Below are 21,969 nucleotides of genomic sequence, written 5' to 3'. Positions count from 1 at the left end.
CCCACTTGGAATTTTCTTGGCAAAGATACTGGAGTCATTTGCCATTTCCCTTCTCCAGCTCATTTCACAGATGAGAGGGGGTACTGAGGCAAAGAGGATTAAGTGACTTTCCCAAAATCACAATTAGTAAGTGTCTCAGGCTAGATTGATCTCATGAAGTTGAATCTTTCTTACTACAGATCTATTGCTCTATCCACTGTATCCACTGTTGCTCTATCCACTAGCTCCCCCAGTCAGATTACAATAAACATTTTGATTCAATGTAAAGAAAAGGAAAAAAAAAAAAACTTCTCATCAATTAGATTTGTCCAAAAGTATAATGGGCTACATTGGGATTTTGTTGTTGTTGTTCTTGTTTTTCCTAGAACCAAGTCTGAATGAGCTTTTGCTCCTTGTAGAAGTCTGGGATGGGTTAACCTAGAAATAGCTAGGTGATACAGTAGATAGTATTGAACTTGAAAGAACCTGCAGTTCAATACTACCTCAATCATTTCCAAGCTGTATGATCCTGAACAAGTCACTTAACCAGAATGTCTGCTTCAGTTTTCTTCTCAGTAAAATGGGGATGTTGATAATACTTAAATCCCAGGGTTCTTGTGCAGTTAAAATGAGATTATATTCTCAAAGTTCTCAGCAAACCTTAAAGTCATGTTTTTCATTTCCTCTAAAGTCCCTTCCAACTCAGATTTGGTGATTCTGTGACTGGCACAGCCCTTCCCCAAAGAAAGACAAGTTTTTTCTCCTCAGCTCTATGTGAAACAGTATAAGACTTTCTTTCCCCTCACTTCCCCTACCTCCTCCAATCTGCTTTGTCCCCCCAGGGGTATTCAGTTCCTAAAGCAGCCCATTTGTACTACTTGGAGATCCCACAAGAAAAGTGTCTTTGATCATCTTGCTCACACTGTGGGCGTGGTGGTCAGAACCCTTGTGGGGTGGAGCCATAAGGTTCATCTCCCCATGGAGTGGGAAAGGGCCCTGTTGTGGCTCACCACAGGAATTGCGCTGCCAGATAGAGAGGGGAGCCTATGTGCACGCTTATGATGACTGATGAGATGACAGGATACCTAACCTGCTCCTTTCTTTGCTTCTTCTCCCCTCTTCTCCCTGGTCCATTGCTCAGGAGCTGAATGTGCTACCTCGTGTCTGGACCACAACAGCGAATCTATCATTCTGCCCATAAATATGACCCTGCAGGACATCCCCCACTGGATGAATCCTACACGAGTGGAGGTGAGTAGATCTCAGCTTCTAACTTTTCTTCACCCCTTGGCTTCCTGGATTCATTAGCAACAGGTGAGACCTGGAGATTAACTCTTTGAGCAGAAAAAGAGTTGAGTGAAAAACTATGTACTTTTCTACTTAATGAGATATCTCAGTATACTGTAAAGTGCTCTGGCCTGGGCGTCCTGAGCTCTTCCTTTCTCTGATGAAAGCCTTTGATTAAATAACCCTTGTCCCAGATCTAGCATTCTGTACTCAATATTCTAATATTCTGTGTTCAAACATTCTCTTTTCTGAAGTTTCTTCCAACCCTAACACTTTTTGTTTTAAGATCCAAGGTCTCATTTGACTCTTATATTTTCTGATTCCCTATAAACTTCTAGAAGACAAAAGTTTTTCTACATTAAAAAAACATGGTGTCCTTCACAGTACATAACATTGGACTGGAAACAGAAGTAAATATCTATTGATTGATATAATCCCTGAATAAAAGAAAATCTGGGAGAAAGGGCTTCTGCTTCTGCCCTTCTCAAAGATTCAGCTTTGGAGCTTCCAAGTTTTCTTCCCCCTGAGTACCTCATCCAGGCCCAAGGATCTGAGAGGAGGCTGCTTATCTATCAGTTTTCCTCTCTTCAAGCTCTCAGCTTGTATCTATCTATAGGCATCCAGGTAACAGAACTGCAGGAAGGTACCATGGGTTTGGACCTTTGCCTTCCAGTTCTCTAATAAGGAAATGGAGTGGGGCATGGGGGTCTATACTTTCACATTCTTATTCATTTTCATTTTTCTGACTATAAAAGAGGGTATGAGCTTCTGTCATGGGAACTGCTTTCTGCCCAATGCAGATTCTCCTTGTGGATAGACAGAAAACCCGATACAGAAGGTGTCCCATTTCTCAAACAAGCTGAGATGACTAATTCAGATGCCTTACTCAGCACATCATCTATTGGACTAGGCATTTTCCCCTCTCTCTTCTCTGATGCTCCTCTTCCCCCCTCCCCCAACCTAACTAACTTCCTTTTTTTATCATTTCTCCCTTTCCCCCTCCTGGTCATCTCTCTTCTGTCATCATATGACATAAACATACATGTGAACTCCTAAATACATGGCTCCTCATTACCCCAAAGCTAAGGTATTCACTGAACTTCATCTCTCTTCCCTTTCTCCTCTCTCCATGTACCTGAAAGCTCTTATATCGTTATGTGTCCCCACTCCCTTTATCTCATTTGTTTACAAATACACGTATAAACACTTATTATATGTGTGTTTTTGCAATGAGTACATATAAAGGCAGCATTTCCTGAAGGAGCCTCATTCCCTCCCCATCCCAGAATGGAACAGCAGTTTCCTAGTCCCAGGAGTGTCTCCTTCACTCCAGACTATGATTATGTTACTGGCCAGGCCAGGCCTGTGTTAGTTTCCTTGGAAAACCTGCCCTCCCCCTCCCCAACTCTTATCTCTACCAAATAGACCCCTCTTAGAGCACTAGGAATTAAAGAGATTTGTTGTAATTTTAGACCAAATTAAAACCAAGACCTTGAAAGCCTTGAGTTTCATCCCCTCTACCCCAGCCCCCACCCAGTTCTCAGGGTCTGCCCTCTTTTATTGATACCAGTGTTCACAGGGAGTTGTAACGAGTTTTAGACCTCCATGGGTCTCTGGGGACCTCATTAGCCAGAAGGAAGAAAAGAATTGGTAGAATAGGGGACTGGAGGAGGAGGGTGAGAGAGGAGATTGATGATTTCCAGGAATATGGTAGAAAACATGGGTCTATACTATGCCCTTGCCTTCCCTGTTAAAAGACTATAGAAGGGGAGGGGGGCATTTCCAGTCTAAAGTGTACTTTAGAATATTCCAGGGTCAACTTATTCCACTACCAGAGGATGGGACTAGAATCTCAGAAAATGAGTAAAGTGGTCAATTAGGAGATTAGGAGATGCATTTCTCTCCAATTGCTTTGAGTTGGTCCACTTTTCAAGGTGAGAAAGGCTTTTGGGGATGGATACTGTGGAGCGAAGGCCAGCCCAGGAAAACCCCTCTAATTCCACTCTATCAGTAGCTGACTATGTAACCTTAGTTAAGTTAGGTTTCTTCTCCAGACTGCAGATTCTTTGGTCATAACCTTCATGGGCCTCAGTTTTCTCATTGATAAAATGAGGAAGCTAGATACAGTAGGCTTGATGTCTCCTACCAGCTCTACTGGCTTGTTATCTACATTCTTGCTTGTTTTCTTGTTCTGTTTAGTTTGAATATTTTATGTTCTAGGTTCTAATATCCCTTCTAGCTTTAACAGATTCCATAATCCTATTTTAATGGTGACTACAATGACTTTGGTATTTGAATTAGATTAGAAATTGCTAAACCTGCCCAGGCTCCCAAGAACTCTGTTTTGTGTTTCAGTTTCATACAAGTTGGCTGAACCAACGATCTTAGATTTGTATGATCAGTTAAAAAGGATTTTCTTGCCTCAAGAAATGAAAATATATATATATCTGGCATTACCTTCATTCATTCATTTCTTTATTCATCATGTCATTCAATAAATCAAAAACCCTATGATGTTATCTCTGCTAGAGAATGTGGAAAGGATATATAAGATGTGGACCTTGTCCTCAAGAAATCTATGGTATAATGAGAGAGACTAGACATAACAATACTAAAAGATATTAAGTCAATTAATGACAGAACTGCAACTAGAACCCAGTTATCTTTCTCTCTGTATCCCTCAATTTCCTTTGCTTCAACCTGGGACTCAATTTTCCTTAATTCTTGACCTCCCCTACATTATCTGCTGCCTTTTCTTTAGCTTCTTCCACATATTTGTTTTCAAGCAGTAAATAAAACATATTGGGGGACAGTTCCCAGGAAAGGGGGCATGGGTGAGGTGTTTTCTCCTGCTGTAATGCCTAGGGCAATAAATAGAAGTGTTCTTGCTGCTGCCTCTGGTGGTATTCCAGATGTCTGTCTACAGCCCCGACAGTGTAGTTACCTAGCTGACGTTTGAGGGGCCTGCTCTTCTGAATCCCTTGCTTGTGGGATAAACAACCCTGCCTTCCCCTTCTTTGCTCCCCACCCTTTCTCCATCTGTCCCCTTTCCCATTTCCCCCCTCCACACAAGACAGGCCCTGTAGTGAGACAGGTGGGGCACATGGAGCCTGAGTAATAGTGGAAAATCCAAGAGTATCGGAAAGATAAACAGCCCCATGTAGATAGTATAAAAGTCCTTTTTCTGAACCCACGTCAGGTAAACCTCAAATGACAGAAATTGTAAAAACATACTGAAGTTCTCTTGCAGACGGATTAAATTAGCCCTCAAATAAACAGGGGGAGGGGCAGGGGCCATCAGGTCCCCACTTGATATTAATCCCTATGTTTTTGAAGTCTTGAACTATTAGCAAATACCCTCTTCTAGCCCCTACAAGCACTTGTCCTGAAATGTGATTAATGTCTCTTGATTGTTTTCAATATACAGTGAAAGTAGGCAATTTCACCCAACATGTTTTGATTTAGAGGAAAGAAGGACTGGGTTGGAGTTATGGGAACGAAGAGAGCCAGAAAAAAGAGGAAAGGTCCTTGGTTGTTGATTTTTACCATGACAACTTGAAAAATATAATTTAGAAGTAGAAAGAATCTTAGAGATTCTCTAGTTCAACCAAATCATTTTACCACTGGGGCCCAGAGATTAGTGATTTCTAGGACCATAGATTTAGGGCTGGGAGGTTCTTGAGAAGCCATCAAATACAATTCCCTCATTTTACTGATAAGGAAACTGAGACCCAGAAAGATTATATGACTTGTCTAAAGTGATGCAGTTAGTAAGTGGAACATCTTGGATTAAAATTTAGTTTTTGAAACTCTAATTTCAGCAAACTTTCAACTAATACATCTTAGAAAAGGTTGTCATTTTCTTATGACTAATAACATCTCTTAAGATAAATATTAGACTCAGTAGATACTTTGCTTGGTTTTGCTTTTTTGTTGTTTCTAAGGTGTTCAACTCAAGTATGCATATATGGGCTGTATTGGGAAGGCAATATGTTGATCAGTGATGGTGATAATAAACTGGGAAGTAAATCTATGCCATAATTTAGGAAACTAATTAGTTGACAAGCCTTTTATTAAGTGCTAAGCTCTGAAAATACAAGGACATAAGTAGGAACTTACATTCTAATAGGGGGGGGACTATAATGAATTATGTATAGATGTATACAGAGAAAATGGAAGATCATCTGGGAAGGAAAGATATAACTGTTGAAGGCAGTGTAGCATAGCAAATAGAGAGATGATTTCAGAAATAGGACAGCTTGGGTTCAAGTACTTCTCAGATATACACATACACACATATCCATATAACAAATGCCTCTGTGACTTTATGTGCGTTGCTATGTATCTGTTTACATATATGTTCAGTATACGTACTCACACAGTTAGGATACATATACACACACATGCTGCTACCACTACTACTACCACTACAACTATTTTTTCCCTTAATTCCAAATCAGAACACTGAGATAAATTTATTGGGTAACAATACAGGACATCTTGGAAATCATTTCTGCTTCTGTATTTCTGCTTTTATATTTCTTAGTGTCTGAGCCTTAGGGGGAGGCTGAGAGAGAGGACTGTGTCTCTCTCCTTCTCTCTCCTTCTCTCTCCTGGGCTGCCCTCACTTTTGTGAGTGAAATATAGAATTATGACACATTGGGTGAACCACAAATATTAGTTTAATCTTAAGATTTTTGTTATTGCAAGTGTCTGGGCTAATGTATCAAGTAAATGCCAGGAGGGAGACTGCCTTGGACATTCCAAGAGGTCAGGGGGTTGAAAATGGTCCAGTCACACAGGAGGAAGCCTCATCTGAATTCTCTTTTGTCTCTTTCTCCCTCTCTCTCTGCCTCTTTCCCTTCAGAGAGTCGTCTGCACCGCTGGACTCAAGTGGTATCCTCACCCATCACTGATTCACTGTGTAAAAGGCTGTGAGGTAGGTATCATAGGAAAAAAAAAAAAACCTTTTTCTAGTTCTCCATACAGAGATTGCTCTAAAAAGGGCAAGGAATTTGGAGTCAAGCCATCTGGATTTGAATTGCAGATATACCATTTGCTACTTGTGTAACCTTGAACAAAATAACTATCACTGACATAGTACTTTAAGGTCTTCTGTAAAGTGATTTATAAATGACTCATTTTATCCTCACAACTCCAGGAAGTAGGTGATGAGAAAACTGAGGCAGACAAAGCTTAAATTACTTGTCTAAGCTCATAAAACTTGTAAGTGTTTGAGGCAGGGTTTGAATTTGGGTCTTCTTGTCTACATGACCAGGGTCTATGCACTGCTCCACCCAGTTGACTCTTACCTAGTTACAAGTCATTTAACTTCTATTGTGGCTTTTTCATAAAACAAGCAAGTTAGGATTCTGAGGTCTCTTCCAGTTAGGTTGTTATGATCTCATCACCTATCTTCACATAAGGCAGGATTCCCAGACTTGCGTCTCTTCAAATATTTGCAGTGCTCTCATATAGAACAGAAAGATTACTTAATCTGTGCAATTGCAGAATGAAGAAGCAATGCCAAAGGATACAGGGAGACAGATCCTGGCTCATTTTAAAGACATTTTTGAACATCTAGAGCTAACCAGTAGTGGACAAGATCTTTTATAGGGTAGGGAAATTACTGCTGTTGTACATACTCAAACAGAATTTGGATAACTTCTTTTTGGAGGGGTAGTAAGAAGCTGAGCCAGTGACCTTCAAAGTCTGTTCCAATTCTAAGATTCCCTGGTTTTAGGCTTCTCTAAGTTGACCCCTCTGGATTCTTGAAGTACAGAAGTTAAATGTTATTTATTTTGTTAACCTCCTTTCAAGACATTTCAGTGAAGGATGAATGTTCTCATACAGTGACTATAGTACTTGATGGAGAGAGTTTTGTAAAAGGGAAACAGAGATTCTTTGGTGATTTAGATAATCTCATTATTGATTGAACATAATTTACATGGAACTCCTCTCTTGCTGGGATCATCAGATTTAACTATCCTGATACTTTCAGGGGAGTTGTTTCTGGTCTATTTGTTTTTTTTTGTCACTGAACAGAAACAGAGATACTTGTTCTATCCAATGAACCTCATCTGATCTCAAAAAGTCACTCAAGTTATCTGTGGTTGGATGGTTGCTGCAGTCACACAGAGTAGACTGATGTCTAGGGGAAAGTTCTCTATGATAATAATCTTCAAAAATTCTAGCCAAATTGAAAATGAAGAAGGTATAACTCTTCTGATAACTTTCAAGAAAAAAGATGACTACAAGGGTACCCTCAAGAGACAGGTGTAGACTATTGGGCTAATCAGTGTAAGAAGTAGAGATAGTGATTCTTTCAAGGGAGAAATCACTTTTCACAAAATCCTATAAAAAATTCTAGTCATGTCATTCAACCTCTGTATGAGGCATAGAATGACTGCCTCCAGAGACTTACAAGCCCATTAGTCTACAAATCCTTATGTAACTTCCAGTTAAAATCTTTGATGACTCTGACAAACTCTCATCACACCCTGTTCCATAGTTCTTTGATGTATATAATGACTCATCATGATAAACCAACTGTGAGTCAATTTTTGTCTCTTTGAGACTTTCTCTTTACCAATTATAGCCATTGTTTTTTTGGGCCACGAACTCCTTACTAGGAAAGCATAATGTGAGACTAACTTTGGAGAATTTTACTACTCATTCTTTCATCTCTCCTAGATAGACACTGTACAAAGATTTCCATAAAGCCACATTCAAATGTTCTTTCTATACTATCAAGAGAAAAATCATAGAAAATTCTCCTGAATCCTACAGTTATATATTTAAGAGGGAGAAGATTCACTGGATTTGGATTCATAGGTAGTTTTGTGTAGAGGCCAGAGGAATGGATTTATAGTCAATAGGACCAGGGATCAGACTCTACCTCAGCTACTTAGTAAATGTGTTATGTCACTTAGCCTTTCTGGGCTTCATTTCCCTCATTTGTTAAATGGAAGGAATACTGCATCATGGGCCAAAAACTTCACAGTATTTTGTGACAAAAGTACTATAAAGCTTTATGTTAATATGTAGTATCATCATCCCTATGATAAACTTTAAAGCTCTATGTTAATATGAGGAATAAGTACTATGATAAATGTTACAAAAAATCTTTTAGCTCAAAATTCTGAGATGATATTAAAAATATACACCACTGCATTTTCCAGGAGAACAATGCCCTGTGACATCTCTGGACCAGAGCCCAGATCTCCAGCTTCTGTCATCATTTATTTTTTGCTTTTTTGCTCAGCCCCTTCACTAGTTCTGTTATTTGCTATGGTACAGAAAAAAAATAAGTAACCAAGCAAAGAGTCACCTGCTATCCCCTCCAGCAACTATGATTAGTCCAGCATTTCAGGAAAAGGCAGAGTTATCCAAATGCTTTGTATTTTTTTCTTTCTTTCTTTCTTTTTTGGTTTCACATGTATTGTTCCCCTCCCTGTCACCCCCTTGCTAAAGAGACTGCTGAATCAACAGTTTAGGTGGACAATTCGACAGCAGAATTCAATCTCTCCTTTAACTCAGCACTAGTGGCCTCAGGGAGGCCCTCACCTGACTATGCTCTGATTGTTATCTCCCTGGCACAGGGATAAGCGATTATTGCTCTTTTCCTCCCCCTTCCCTGTGACTCTAACAATGATGACCCTGCAGAGCAGCGGATAAACAAAGTGAGTAGAAGAATGAAAGCAGCTGGGTCCCTGTCCCAATAGAGCCAGACAGACCGACTAGAATTCCTGGAGTCTGATTTTTTTTCTCTTTTTTAAACTTATTCAATATCTTTTGACTAATACCTTTAAACAGCTTTAAGTTTTCCAGCTTTTCTGATTGATAACTGAATAACCTGCACATCATAAATTCAAAGCAGGGTACACATAGGTAGAGGTTTACTTGAAAAAAAGTTAGAGTGGCGTTTTAGATGGCCTAAAACTTTAATGACACAAGAATGTGGAATACAAGTGAAGTGGAATACAAGAAAACAAATGTGATCTTAGGCTGCTGGAAGAGGGCTATAACTCCCAGGAATAGCCTGGTTATAAGTCCCCATTGTGCTCTAGTCAGACCACATTGAGAATATTGTGTTCTTTTCTTGGTGCCACATTTTAGGAAAGACTTTTTTTTTTAGGTTTTTTGCAAGGCAAATGGGGTTAAGTGGTTTGCCTAAGGCCACACAGCTAGGTAATTATTAAGTGTTTGAGGCTGGATTTGAACTCAGGTACACCTGACTCCAGGGGCAGTGTTCTATCCACTGCTCCACCTAGCCGCCCCAGGAAAGACATTTTTAAATTGGAACACATACAGGAAGAGCAGCTAGGATAGAAAAGCTTCTTGAGTTTGACATATGGGAATTGGTTAAAGGAACTGAGGATTATACCCCAAAGATTTAAAGACTCTCAGAGGAGCTCCCACTCCTTCCCAATTCCATAGTTCAAATCACCTCAACATTATCTTCTATTCTCTCCTTCTTTTCTCTAATATTCTATGAAGAAATGCCTCTTCTTCCTGCTGAAACAAGTCTTTCTCCTTGTATCCTTACCTATATCTTCTCTCTTTTCTTTTAGAAGCTTACCACTTCAATCATTCCCCTCTCCCCTCCTCTTTGTTTTTCTTTATTTTTCAATAATTAAGAATCCATTTTCTCTCTCTTATATCACTTACTTTCAAAATGGAAAAAGGAACCCTTGATTAACAACATCATTCCAAGATTTTCCATGTCCCTAAATTTGTCATATTTTATATATATATTAGTGCAAAAATCTCTTTTTGCATCACAGTTTTTAAATCTTTCAAAGTTGTTTGTTTTTACAATATAGCTATCATAGTATAAATTTCTCATGGTTTTGTGTCAGTTCATAAAAAAATCTTCCCAGTTTTCTCCAAAATCTTCCTGTGTCATTTCTCATAGCCTGATAGTATTTTATACCTTATATACTATGATCTGTTCATTCTTTCCCCCAATTAAGGGCATCCCTTTAGTTTTCACTTCTTTGCCTCTTTATGATAAACAGCTGCCAAACTGATGTTTCTAAAAAATTGGGATAACCATAAAACTCCCTTGTTTAAAAGATTATTGCTTGACCCCAAAATAGTAGAGTGGATTGGCACCAACATGAATGAAGATGATGCAAAAGAGGTTGAAAAAATCAGAGAGGTAGGAAGGCAATTATGACTAAGTGGTGTCACCAAAAAACTTAGCTTTTAGTTGATTCCTTAATGCTTCTAGGGTACAATATCAGCTTCTCTTTTACAGTTAAGGTCCTTTATCATTTGGCTCCAGCTTATTTTTCCTAGGTGATAATGCTTTACTGCCCCTCACATACTCTTTGTTGATTTAGTGGTTCCCATGACATTCCATTGCCCAACTCAGGACCTTTTCACAAGCATTCCCCTATGCCTAAAATGTTCACCCTGTTCACCTTGGTAGCCTCTTGGAAAATATCTCATTTCAGAGCTTAGCTCAGGGATCACAACTTTTAAGAGGTCCTTTCTTTTCCTGGAAAATGAAGGGACTAGTTATTTCTAGTTCATTTTCCTTCATATTACTAGATCCCCTCCCCATAAAAATATTCTTAGATACTTTATTTGACATACATGGGGCAAATCTGGAAACAACTTATAAATTTTAATGAAAGGAGGAATAGTTGACTAAATTCTCATAGCAATAGAAGGGTACCATAGTACCTTAAAAAGTCAAATATGAACAAACATGGAAAATACTGTATAAAGCAATATAATTTTTATTTTCTCTTTTAATGATATATTTTGTTTTGCTATATCATAAAAGGCCCTAATATATGTGATATGTTGGTTTTACAAGTAAATAGACTTCTGTTTGAATTCATGGGCATTCAAGGGGGAAATTTATATTTTTAAAAGTTACATTTTTTTTTTCACAAAGAATTAACATAACATTTTCCCCACCAAGTTTGGTCTTCATTGTCATTTCTCTAGCTGATTCTCCCTGGTATCAGCATACTGAACAGCATAGTATTATGAGGAAAATATTCTATCTAAAAGTACGGTGATCTGGTTTTGAATCTGAGCCCTTCTGCCACTTATTAACCTTTTGACTGTAAGCAAGTCACATCTTTTCCAAATCTAATTTCCTTATTTGTAAAATAGGAATAACAGCTATACAATATCTGCCTCACAGAGTTATCATGGATATGGATCACAGATTTGGAACTGGGAAAGATATCAAAGGTCATTCCCCCCACCACCACCACCCTTATTTTATAGATAAGGGAACTGAGACAAATAGTGGTTAAGTAATATATACAAAGTCACATTGGTAGCAAGTGGCAAGAAAAATATTTAAAACCTAGGACTTCTAACTCTAAATGCAGTAGTCTGATTTGTAAACAGTCAGGGATAAAGAATTGGCTATTATAAAGGGATGGCTATTATTATTATTATAAAATGGCTGGTCTTTAACCAACCCAACTCTTTTCTTTCCCAAGATAGTTCCTGGCACGTAGTTTTTTTGGTTTCTTAATATATGTTAGACCACAGTCTATAAGCAGTCCTCCTTAGGGGAAAAGGGAACTGAAGCCCTTATTGATTGATTCGGATGCAGCTGGTATAATACAAACTTAATGCAATCATGGAGTTGTTCTCCTGTCACTCAGCTACCTACACCCTCACATGAGCTCTGAGCTCCGAATAGTTTCTTAGCTCATCCTTCCTTAGAGAGATTTCTAGGGGAAAGGTCAATCCCTGTTCTTCCTTTAGACACCAAGAGGGAGCTGGTGAAAAGGAACCTGGTAGTACTAGGCCCTGAGAGATTTGGGGGAGGAAAAAGTGAGGTCAATAGGGTTAATGAGAGTCTAACCATTTCATGAAAATCCACAGAGAGATTTTGAATTTAGTAGGAACCAAGGCTGCCTCTTTAGGTGCATTAGAACAGGGAAGTAAACTCACAGAACCTAAAATGTTTAAGTAGATGTCAGAACTGAAAAAATAGAATATTAAAGTTTGAATAAATCTCAGAACATAAAACAATTTTAGAGTTGGGAGGAATTCAAGTACATGGAATGTTGAGGTAGCAGGTATCTTATAACATATTAAAACATAGTATTGGAGATCTGGAGATGGTGAGGAGGAAATAAGCATTTTTATAGCGACTTTTACGTGGCACTTTACAAATATTGTATTATTTTATCCTCACAATAACCCTTTGAGGTTGGTACTATTATTGTCATTCTCATGTTATAGCTGAGGTAGTTAAATTGAAGTAACTTACTGAGGTCTTACATAGTCCATTAGATTCTGAAGTCAAACTTGATTTCAGATTTTTTCTGGCTTCAGGTTTAGCTCTTCAACTGCTGTACTATCTTAGCACTTAGTGTAAGAAAGTTATATCGCCTACCTCCTTCATTTTATAGTTGAGAGAACTGAGGTCCTGGAAGTTATATGATTTGCCCAAAGTCATAAAGGTAATAAATATCAGAAGATAGGATATGAATTCAGGGCATCTGACTCCAAGGTCAATGCTTTTTTTCCATGGGACCATATACTTCCCTTCAATGACAAGAGAAGGACAGGTAGGATGACATAAGGCAAAAGTTCTTAACCTGGTATTCATGAACTTATTTTAAAAATAATAACTATTTCAATATTCCCTGCAATGATCCTATGTAGTTTAAGCATTTTAAAATATTCTGAGAACTATATAATCATACACAAACATATATACACATACACACAAAGTTAAGGACACCTAAAGAATAGAAAGAGCATTAGTTATGGAGATTAAAGAAGCCGGATTCAAATCCTCCTATGACACTACTTGTGATATTGCTTAGGTAACCAAAGCATTCTTGGCCTCTGTTTTATTTTCTATGAAATGAGAGGGATTGAACTAGGAAACTTTGAAAGCCCCATCAAATTCTGAAGAGACTTGTCCAAGGTCTTAGATTAGGAGATTAGAGCCCAAGGAGTTCTATAATCAGGGCTTCAGTTATTTCTATTACACCTTGATATTACTTTAGCTAAAGCTAGAATTTTCCCAGTGAAGAGGTGCAAGGATGGCATCAGTATCTACTAATCTGATCTTAATTATCTTACTTCATCTTTTGGATTTCCCCTGTTCCTTGGCTAGAGAGTAAGTATGGGGTGGGATCTATTTGCATTAGAAGTCATGTAATTTTGGATTAGAGTCCAATCTTTATTTTCTCTGGAAGAATCCCTTACTTTCTTAGACATATGTACTGAGGACTCCTGTATTACAGAAACCATACACTATAAACTGGTAGAGTTATATAAAGATCATGGGATTATAGCTCTAGAATTGAAAGGAATCTTAGATGTCATCTAGTCCAAGCTCTTCCTCTTATATGTTAAAATGAAGGCACTGAAGGATGTTAAATGATTTGTTTTAATTTACACAAAGAGAAAATCTCAGAGGTGGGATTTGAGCCCAGGTCCTTGGCTTTTTGAGTCAGTGCTTTAAATACCTTCCCTTTCCCTTCTATGTAATCCCATCTATGAGAAGGCAGCAGGTAGCTGTTGAATTGACTTCTTTCAATTAAGATGCAGTTTCTCTGTATTTTGTATTTTACTCAATGTAATGTACTTCCATCTCTCTTGACAATGGAGCCAACCTGGGAGTAATCTTCAAAATGATAAATCATATTTCTGAAGAGTTTTAAGTCAAAAAATTCTTAGCAACAATCCTATCAGAAAAAGAAATCAATTATATTTTCAACCCTGTTTTCTGAATAAGGAAACTGAGACCTATAGAAATTAAATGATTTGCCCAAGGTCACACAGCAAGGTGGTACATATTATTAGGATTTGGACTCAAGTTTTCTGATACCAATTCCTGGACTCTGTCCAAATTCCTCTCTGTATCTCTAGGAAAGGACAATTATTAGTTCAATTTGACCCCTCTTCTTTCTTAGTGACCCCATTTTCTCACTTCTCGAAGGCCCATTTACTAATAGTTGTAGTTGAGCTATAAAATTGTTCAACTATTATTGTCTGAGTTACTGATGTTCCTTGATTCCCAGTTGGCCCTGACATTACTAACGTGATAGTACTGGCTTCTATTGGGAATAAAGATTCCTGAAGCATCTCCTGTAGACATACCAAACTAAGAAAACAAAAACCCAAGATAGATAATAGGAGGAAGAGACAGAGGCAAGATCCTGACATTTTAGGAGAACTGCAAGCCTTCCCATTAACTTCTACTGGTTAGCTGACCTTGGACCCTAGCAATGAGCCATTTTACTTCCTTCTTTCACTTTGACTTTCCTACCCTACCCACTCACATCCAGTCCACAGATATAATTGAGATCTCTTCCCCCCACATGCTGGTGCGGGACATTAACTGAACCAGAAGAGAGGCTGGATGCGTCTGGTCATCCACTTTATCCATCTGAAAGAACTTGAAGACCCTTCAAGGAATGCTCTGAAAACTGGGGTCTTGCCTGCCCCATAGGTAGTGGATAAGACTGTAAAAGGATCAGTCCCCTATTGGTGGTAGAGGTGGCAAACCTTGTAGAGGAGAAAGAACCTTTTGCTTTCAGATCTTTTTGAGCTGACTGGGAACCTTGACCCAGGGCTTTCAGGAGTTTGCATTGATTCGAGAAACCTCAGTTACCCCACTACTCAGGAAAGAAGACTATACCTCACCACAAGATAATGCCCTAATATGGTTGCCCAAGTCAGCCTATACTGTCTTGAGGACCCTTTTCAATTTTTTGTCTTTCTTTCAATAGCCTTTCATGGGAGACAACTACTGTGATGCCATCAACAACCGAGCCTTCTGCAATTATGATGGGGGTGATTGTTGTGCCTCTACAGTTAAGACAAAAAAAGTAAGTAAGGGCTATAACTCCTTCTTGGAGAAACCTATCCCCAAATTTCTTGCTTATAACCCCAAGGTACTCCCTTTACATCATTCTTGGGATTCAAGGATGAATCCAACTGGAGAAACCTTCTGATTTGTTGCTTCTAATCTATAGTGAGATGGTAAATCAGACAACCAACCTTAGTAGTAGAACTAAGTAAGAGTTAACAGTCTATAAGTGAGGATCAAAAGACTTTTCCTATGCCAAAAAAATACATGTATTTGCTAGTGTTTTGTGATTTCTATTTTGGTTGCTAAGAAGACTTTAAAAAATTTTTCTTATGCATATATATTATTTATAATAAATAAATTTATTGATATTTTTTATTTTCACAATTACTTGTTATGAAATTTTTTTCAATATACATCCACATGTATATTTATAAGATACATAATTTTCATCCATCCTCCCTTCCTCCCCCACCCCCCCGCTCCTCTGCCTCCCCCACAGTGGCAAACAGTCTAGTGATTTTGCAGTTATGTTCTGGAGAAATAAGATTTTTAGAAACCTCAATTCAAATGAATGGGGATTTTAGTTAATTTTTAAACCTATCCCTTAAAAAAACCTTTTTAGCATCAAGTTCTAGTTTGACCACTTTATATTATTTGGTTTTCATAGATTGAAGCAAAAACAAATACTAAATAAAACCAAAATCACTGTTCAAAAGAGGTAGCAGTGAAGAAGAGAGAATATCAACACACTAAAAGTATCAAGAGTTTTCAGAGTGAGGTGAACCAGAAAGAAGAGATTTGAGAGAGGTCCTGTGGAGTAGTGGCAGAAATTTTGGATTTCCTGGACTAAGAAGGCCTGTGTTCAAATCTCAGTTTTGTTATTACTTTTTGTGACCTTGGGCAAGTGACTTCTTTTTGGCCTCAGTTTTTTCATCTGTAAAATTAGGGGCTAAAGCTTGGGAATGATCCTTTACATCTTTAGACCTTGATTTCTCCTTCATTCTAATGAAGATTTCATGAAGAATAAAATGAGCTGAGAAAGTAACAGGATTTCTATTTTTTTTATGATATTTATTTTATTTTTGTACAAATGATGTTTTTTATAAATTACTAAAATATTCTTGTTTAAGAGTAAATATAATATCCCTCTTGAGCAATAAAGTAAAGGAAAGAGGAAAAAAGTTAAAATTAACATTAAAAAAAATAATAATAGGGGCAGCTAGGTGGCACAGTGGATGGAGCACTGGCCCTGGAGTCAGGAGCACCCGAGCTCAAATCTGACCCCAGACACCCAACAATCACCCAACTGTGCAGCCCTGGGCAGGCCACCCCAAGCCCATTGCCCTGCAAAAACCAAAAAAACAAAACAAAACAAAATAATAATAATAGGGGCAACCAGGTGGTGCAGTGGATAGAGCACCGGCCCTGGAGTCAGGAGCACCTGGGTTCAAATCCAGCCTCAGATACCCAACAATCACCTAGCTGTGCAGCCCTGAGAAAGCCACCCAACCCCATCTGCCCCGCAACACCTCCCAAATAATAATAATAAGAAGAATTGTGCTTCAGTCTGTGTTCCAACACCAGCAGCTCTGTTGTGGATGGATCACATTCTTTAGGATAAGTCCATCACAAAAGCTACTTCCATAATTTTTCCACTGTTGCCATTGCTGATCGAATCTCCCCCCATTCATATTTCCCCACTACCATACATTATATTTTCTTTCTCCTTTCACTCTGTCCCTCTTCTTAAATGTGCTGTAGGGGTAGATGAGTGGCTCAACAGAATGATCACTGGCCCTGGGGCCAAGAGGCCCTGAGCCCAGATACCACCCCTAAGGCTCAGCAACCACCCAGCCCTGTAGTCCCAGACAGGCCATCCAATACCAGCCCCTTGCAAGAAGTAAAAATAAGAAAATCTGTTATATATGACTACTCTCCTCCATCACTCATATTCCCCTCCATTCACCTGTCTCCCTTCTCTCCTTCTTATTCTAAATGTCTATACCCTATTGATGTGTATACCCATATGCTGTTTCCTCTCTGAGCCACCTCTGATGAGAGCAAAGGTTCCCTCATTCCCCCTTGCCTTCCCCCCTTCCATATCATTGCAATAGCTCATTGTAATAAAAAAAAAACTTGTTATATGAAATATCTTATCCTATTCCCTTCTCTTACTCACATTACATTTCCCATTTAGCCATTGACTCCATTTTTATAATATATTATATCTTCAAATTCAGCTCTCTCCTGTGCTTCATCTATAAAAGCTCCTTCTATCTGCTCTATTAAATGAGAAGTTTCTTATGAGTATTATCAGTATCATTTTTCTATGCAGGAATACATGTAGTTCATCATCATTAAGTCCCTCATATTTTACCCTTCTCCACTCTCTAGGCTTCACCTCAGTCCTGTATTTGAAGATCAAACTTTTTGTTCAGCTCTGGCCATTTTAACAGGAACATTTGAAATTCCCCTGGTTCATTGAAAGTCCATCTTTTTCCCCTGGAAGAGGATGTTAAGTTTTTCTGGGTAGATGATTCTTAGTTGCATTCTGAGCTCTTTTGCCATCCAGAATATTATATTCTAAGCCCTACGAGCCTTTAATGTAGTTCTGCCATGATATTTGAATTGTGTCCTTCTGACTGCTTGTAATATTTTCTCTTTGACTTGGGAGTTCTGGAACTTGGCTATAATGTTCCTGAGGGTTGGTTTTTTTTGGATCTCTTTCTGGGGGAGATCGGTGGATTCTCTCCAAATTCTATTTTGCCCTTTGCTTCTAGGATATCTGGGCAATTTTCCAGTAGGAATTCTTTAAAAATGATGTCAAGGTTCTTTTCCTGATCATGACTTTCAGGTAGCCCAATAATTTTAAATTATCTGTTCTGAATTTGTTTTCAGAACAATTGTGTTTCAGTGAGATATTTCACATTTTCTTCCAATTTTTCATTCTTTTGGTGTTGAATTATTGTGTCTTGATTTCTCACAAACTCTTTAGCTTCCTTTCGTTCCATTCTACATCTGAAGGATTTGTTTTCCTCAGAGAACTTTCTTATCTCTTCTTCCATCTAGCCAATTCTGCTTTTTAAAGCATTCTTCTCCTCAATAACTTTTTGAACTGTTTTTACACATTTGACCTATGTTGGTTTTTAACATGTTATTTTCCTCAGTATTCTTTTGGATTTCCTAGACTAAGCTGCTGACCTCATTTTCATGTTTTTCTACATCTCTTTCATTTCTTTTTCCAATTTTTCTTCTATCTCCCTCACTTGATTTTCAAAATCTTTTTTGAGATCTGTCATAGCCTGAACCCAATTTCCATTTTTCTTGGCAGTCTTTAGATGCTAGAGCTTGTACTTCTTCATCTTCAGATTGAGTGTTTTGATCCTTCTTGGGATCATAGACAATGTATTTCTAAATGGTGTTCCTCTTTTGTCTCTGTTTTCTCTCATTTCCCCAGTGTGCGACTGGTTTTGGGGTGCTTTCTGAGCTTTTGAGTATTATTGGAACACCCCCCTGCCAAGGATCTCTGTGTGTGAGGCTCTGTCTTCCCTCCTGGTCTGTGAATGACCACAAGCGCATCCCTCTGCCACAGGGCTAAGGTGTGTGTGTGTGTGTGGGGGGTCCTATACTGTTCTATGGGGGATCTAGACTGTGATAAGGATCTGAATGTAGTCAGAGTCCCAGAGTCCATGTTCCAGGTACAGAGGACAGACCTCAGAAGTCTCTCTCCTAACTTAGGTATGCTGAGAATTCAAGGCTCACTTGCCTGGGGGCTCCTGCTTGCCAGCTCCACCTGCTTCCATTTCCTAGATTTGGGATGCCAGGGCCACAGCTACTCAGAGTTCCCTGAGGACTGGACTTCACACACTCTCTCTGGCAGAACTCCCCCCCCCACCCCTAATCTTCCAAGTTGTGCCTGGTGTTTCTTGGGGGTGTAGATCAGGAAACTACCCCCACTGCCTTGAGCCATGGCTCCCAAGCACCCTGGGGCTGCCTCCAGGAGGTTGGAGTTCCTTCACTCTGGCGGGCTGCTCCTCTTACCCCATGGAGCAGAGGCTTTCTGCTATTTTCCAGGTTACCTTGGTCTAGAGAATTGCCTCACTGGATCCCTCTATGGGTTCTATCTCTCAAAAATTTAGTTAGAGTTCTTATAAGTTTTAAAATATTATAGCGAGGAGGGCTCCTAAGAGAGGCTCTTCTCCTGTCATCATCTTGGCTCTGCACCCCCCCCCCCCCAGTCACAGGATTTCTAAAGGAAAACAAGATGCTACATAGTATTGCCATTCACAAAATGGCTTTTTTCTTATTCCTCTTATTAATTCTTTCAAAATACCAGACCTGTTAGTATCTTTCAAGATGCTAAGTCTATTAGTTTAAAGAGGCAATTAGTGTAAGGGGATCTATATTTAATCATTCAGCAGGCATTTATTTTTTTAATTGATATTTTATTTTGCTTTGCCAATTACATGTTATGAATTTTTCAACATTCATGCAAAAGCATATTTATAAATTATATAATTTTCTCACCCTACCTCCATCCCTTCTCTCAGTGCTGAACAGTCTAGTAAATATTGTACATGTAGATTTGTGTTTAACTTGTTTATATATTAGTCATTTTCTGTTTCAGGAATGAGTACTAAGGCAAAAGAAAGAAAATCATGGGATAGGATGGAAAAACATAAAAGAAATTTTTTAAAAGTGAGCATGGTTTTCATTCAGAATCTGTGGGGATTTTTTGGTTTTATTTTGTTTTGTTTTCTTCATCTGAATGTGGATGACATTGTCCATAATAGATCTCCCATGGTTGTCCTAGTTCTCTGAATTGCTTAGTGGAGCTGCATCCATCAAAGTTGATCAACTCATGATAATGTTGTTAATGTGTATAATGGTCTTTTGGTTCTGCTCCCTTTCTCTCAGAATCAGTTCCTGTAATTCATTCTATACATCTCTAGAGTCTGACCATTCATGGTTTCTTTAGAACAATAGAATTCCATAACATTCATATACCATTATTTGTTCAGCCGTTCCTCAATTTCCATATTATTTACCACTCCAAAAAGAGCTTCAGCAAGTTTTTAATTAAGAGTCTGTTGTATGTTAGGGATTGTTTCAAGTAAGAGGAAAGGGTAGAAAAAAGAAGAAAGAACAAAGTCTCTTTTTCTAAGTGTTCACAATACTGTGAGGTGATACATCATATGAATGACTGAGAGAGAGTTGACTTATATGACCTCTAAACTCCCTCCCACTTCTAATATTATGTGATTCTGTGAATTTTTTTCTTTTCAAAGTTATTAAGTATCTAATATGAATAAGGTATCATGCTCAGTAGTAGATTGATAAAGATTAGAAGGAAAATATCACTTTTGTCCTCAAGGAATTTACATACTTGGAGGGGGGTTATGACATCAAAAATTGTACTGCCAAGTGGACTTCAATAAGAGAAAATGGAAGTTTCATAGAAGTTGTTATAAGCAGATTAGAAGTTATAAGAATGAGTGTGATCATGGAGTTTCAGAGATAGATCTCAGAGGTCATTTCTTCTAACCTGTGACTGAACAGGAATCTCTTCTCAAACATATTTGAAATGTGGTCATCCAACTTCCAAAGACTCATGTGACAATGATCTCTTTGGTCCCTTCCAATTCTAATCACATTGCCCTTGATGAACTCTGGGAATGAGCTTTGGGTAGGGATGGCAGGGTAGAAATGAGCACAAGTTGAATTACTCCTCAATGAACTTTAATGCAAGGGTCTATTGAGTCTTTAGTGCCTAGGTGGAATCTAGAAACTCATTGACCTGGTGCATCCTGTGGCCCTGAGGGATTTCTTCTCAAACAAAGAGTAAATTAAAAGCAGCAGCAGCAGCCACCACTACATTGGCTTGGGAGGCATTTATGGCTTCCAAAAAACCCAGCTACCCCAATGGCACAGCTATCCCAAGAAGAAGGTTCCCAAATAGCATTTGCTCAAGGATTTGGTGACCTCTAGGTCCTTACAAACTGGGGAATCAGACCATGATGCAATGTCCCCCCAGCCCAAGTAGCAGGGTATCTCCCTGCAGCCCTGGGGTGGTCTCTCATGCCATTAAATCTTGGGTGATTATTTCGACTAATTGCATTCATGTTTTCACAATCAGTAGCAGGGAGATGGGAAGTGCGGCTGATTGCTGAGCAGCAGAGTAATGTGGCTTTTCTACTCTGCGGTTTGGCAACCATCTCTGACTCATTGGCAGGCCCAGAGTTCTCAGCCTCTGAAGCTCCAAGAGGAATGCTGTCAGAGGCCTAGGGGATGTCAAGGTGATAGAACTCTCCAAGGATACTGGGATCATCATGCTACCACCTGTCAGTGATTTTACACATCCTTCACTATCCTCCTTTCTCCATCTTGGACATCAGTATATTGGTTGGAAACTTGCCTCTTAAACTAGACCCTATGGCAAAGTCATGATCAGCTTCTCCTCACTTGGAAGAATTAAAATGAATTGAGGCATGAATCCTTTAAAACACAAACATCACCCCAGTTCAATGGAATCTTTCAAGCCTTAGAGAGTTCCCTATAAAACTATTCCTGCATTCTCTCCTTATTTTGGTGTCTTTAGGACTCTACTCTAAAAATGATTTTCATGAGGTTTCTCATAATCCTTGGATTAGCTGCTGAATCTATAGCTATGAGTTAATTCTGCTTCTTCCTCAAACCTGGTGTTCCAATCAGGGATATGTAGGAATATTATATTCCCCAAATATTCTCTTTATCTTAACCTTTAGCTTTCAAGATTTTTTTTTCCAGAACCTTTGAAGTCCTGAGTTTGACTCAGTATGACCTATTGACTCATGGGATTCCTTTTTTTTTTTTTGATATGTGGAGACTATTCTTGTGACCAAGAAACC

At 38.7% G+C, this 21,969-nt stretch overlaps 1 protein-coding gene across 1 annotated transcript in view; it reads left to right on the top strand.

The window, feature by feature from the left end:
- Nucleotides 1–21,969, top strand: part of PAPPA (pappalysin 1) — a 277,647-nt gene that overhangs the window by 245,803 nt on the left and 9,875 nt on the right. Inside the window, exons 19-21 of the mRNA XM_074211738.1 lie at nucleotides 1,121–1,230; nucleotides 6,134–6,205; nucleotides 15,000–15,098. Of these exons, the coding sequence (XP_074067839.1) occupies nucleotides 1,121–1,230; nucleotides 6,134–6,205; nucleotides 15,000–15,098 (281 nt within the window). The remainder of the gene's footprint in view (nucleotides 1–1,120; nucleotides 1,231–6,133; nucleotides 6,206–14,999; nucleotides 15,099–21,969) is intronic.

This window comes from Macrotis lagotis, chromosome 1, assembly GCF_037893015.1.
Source record: "Macrotis lagotis isolate mMagLag1 chromosome 1, bilby.v1.9.chrom.fasta, whole genome shotgun sequence".
Classification (NCBI taxonomy): Eukaryota; Metazoa; Chordata; class Mammalia; order Peramelemorphia; family Peramelidae; genus Macrotis; species Macrotis lagotis.
Note: the sequence above shows the minus strand (reverse complement) of the source record. Positions and strands in the feature narration are given on the sequence as shown.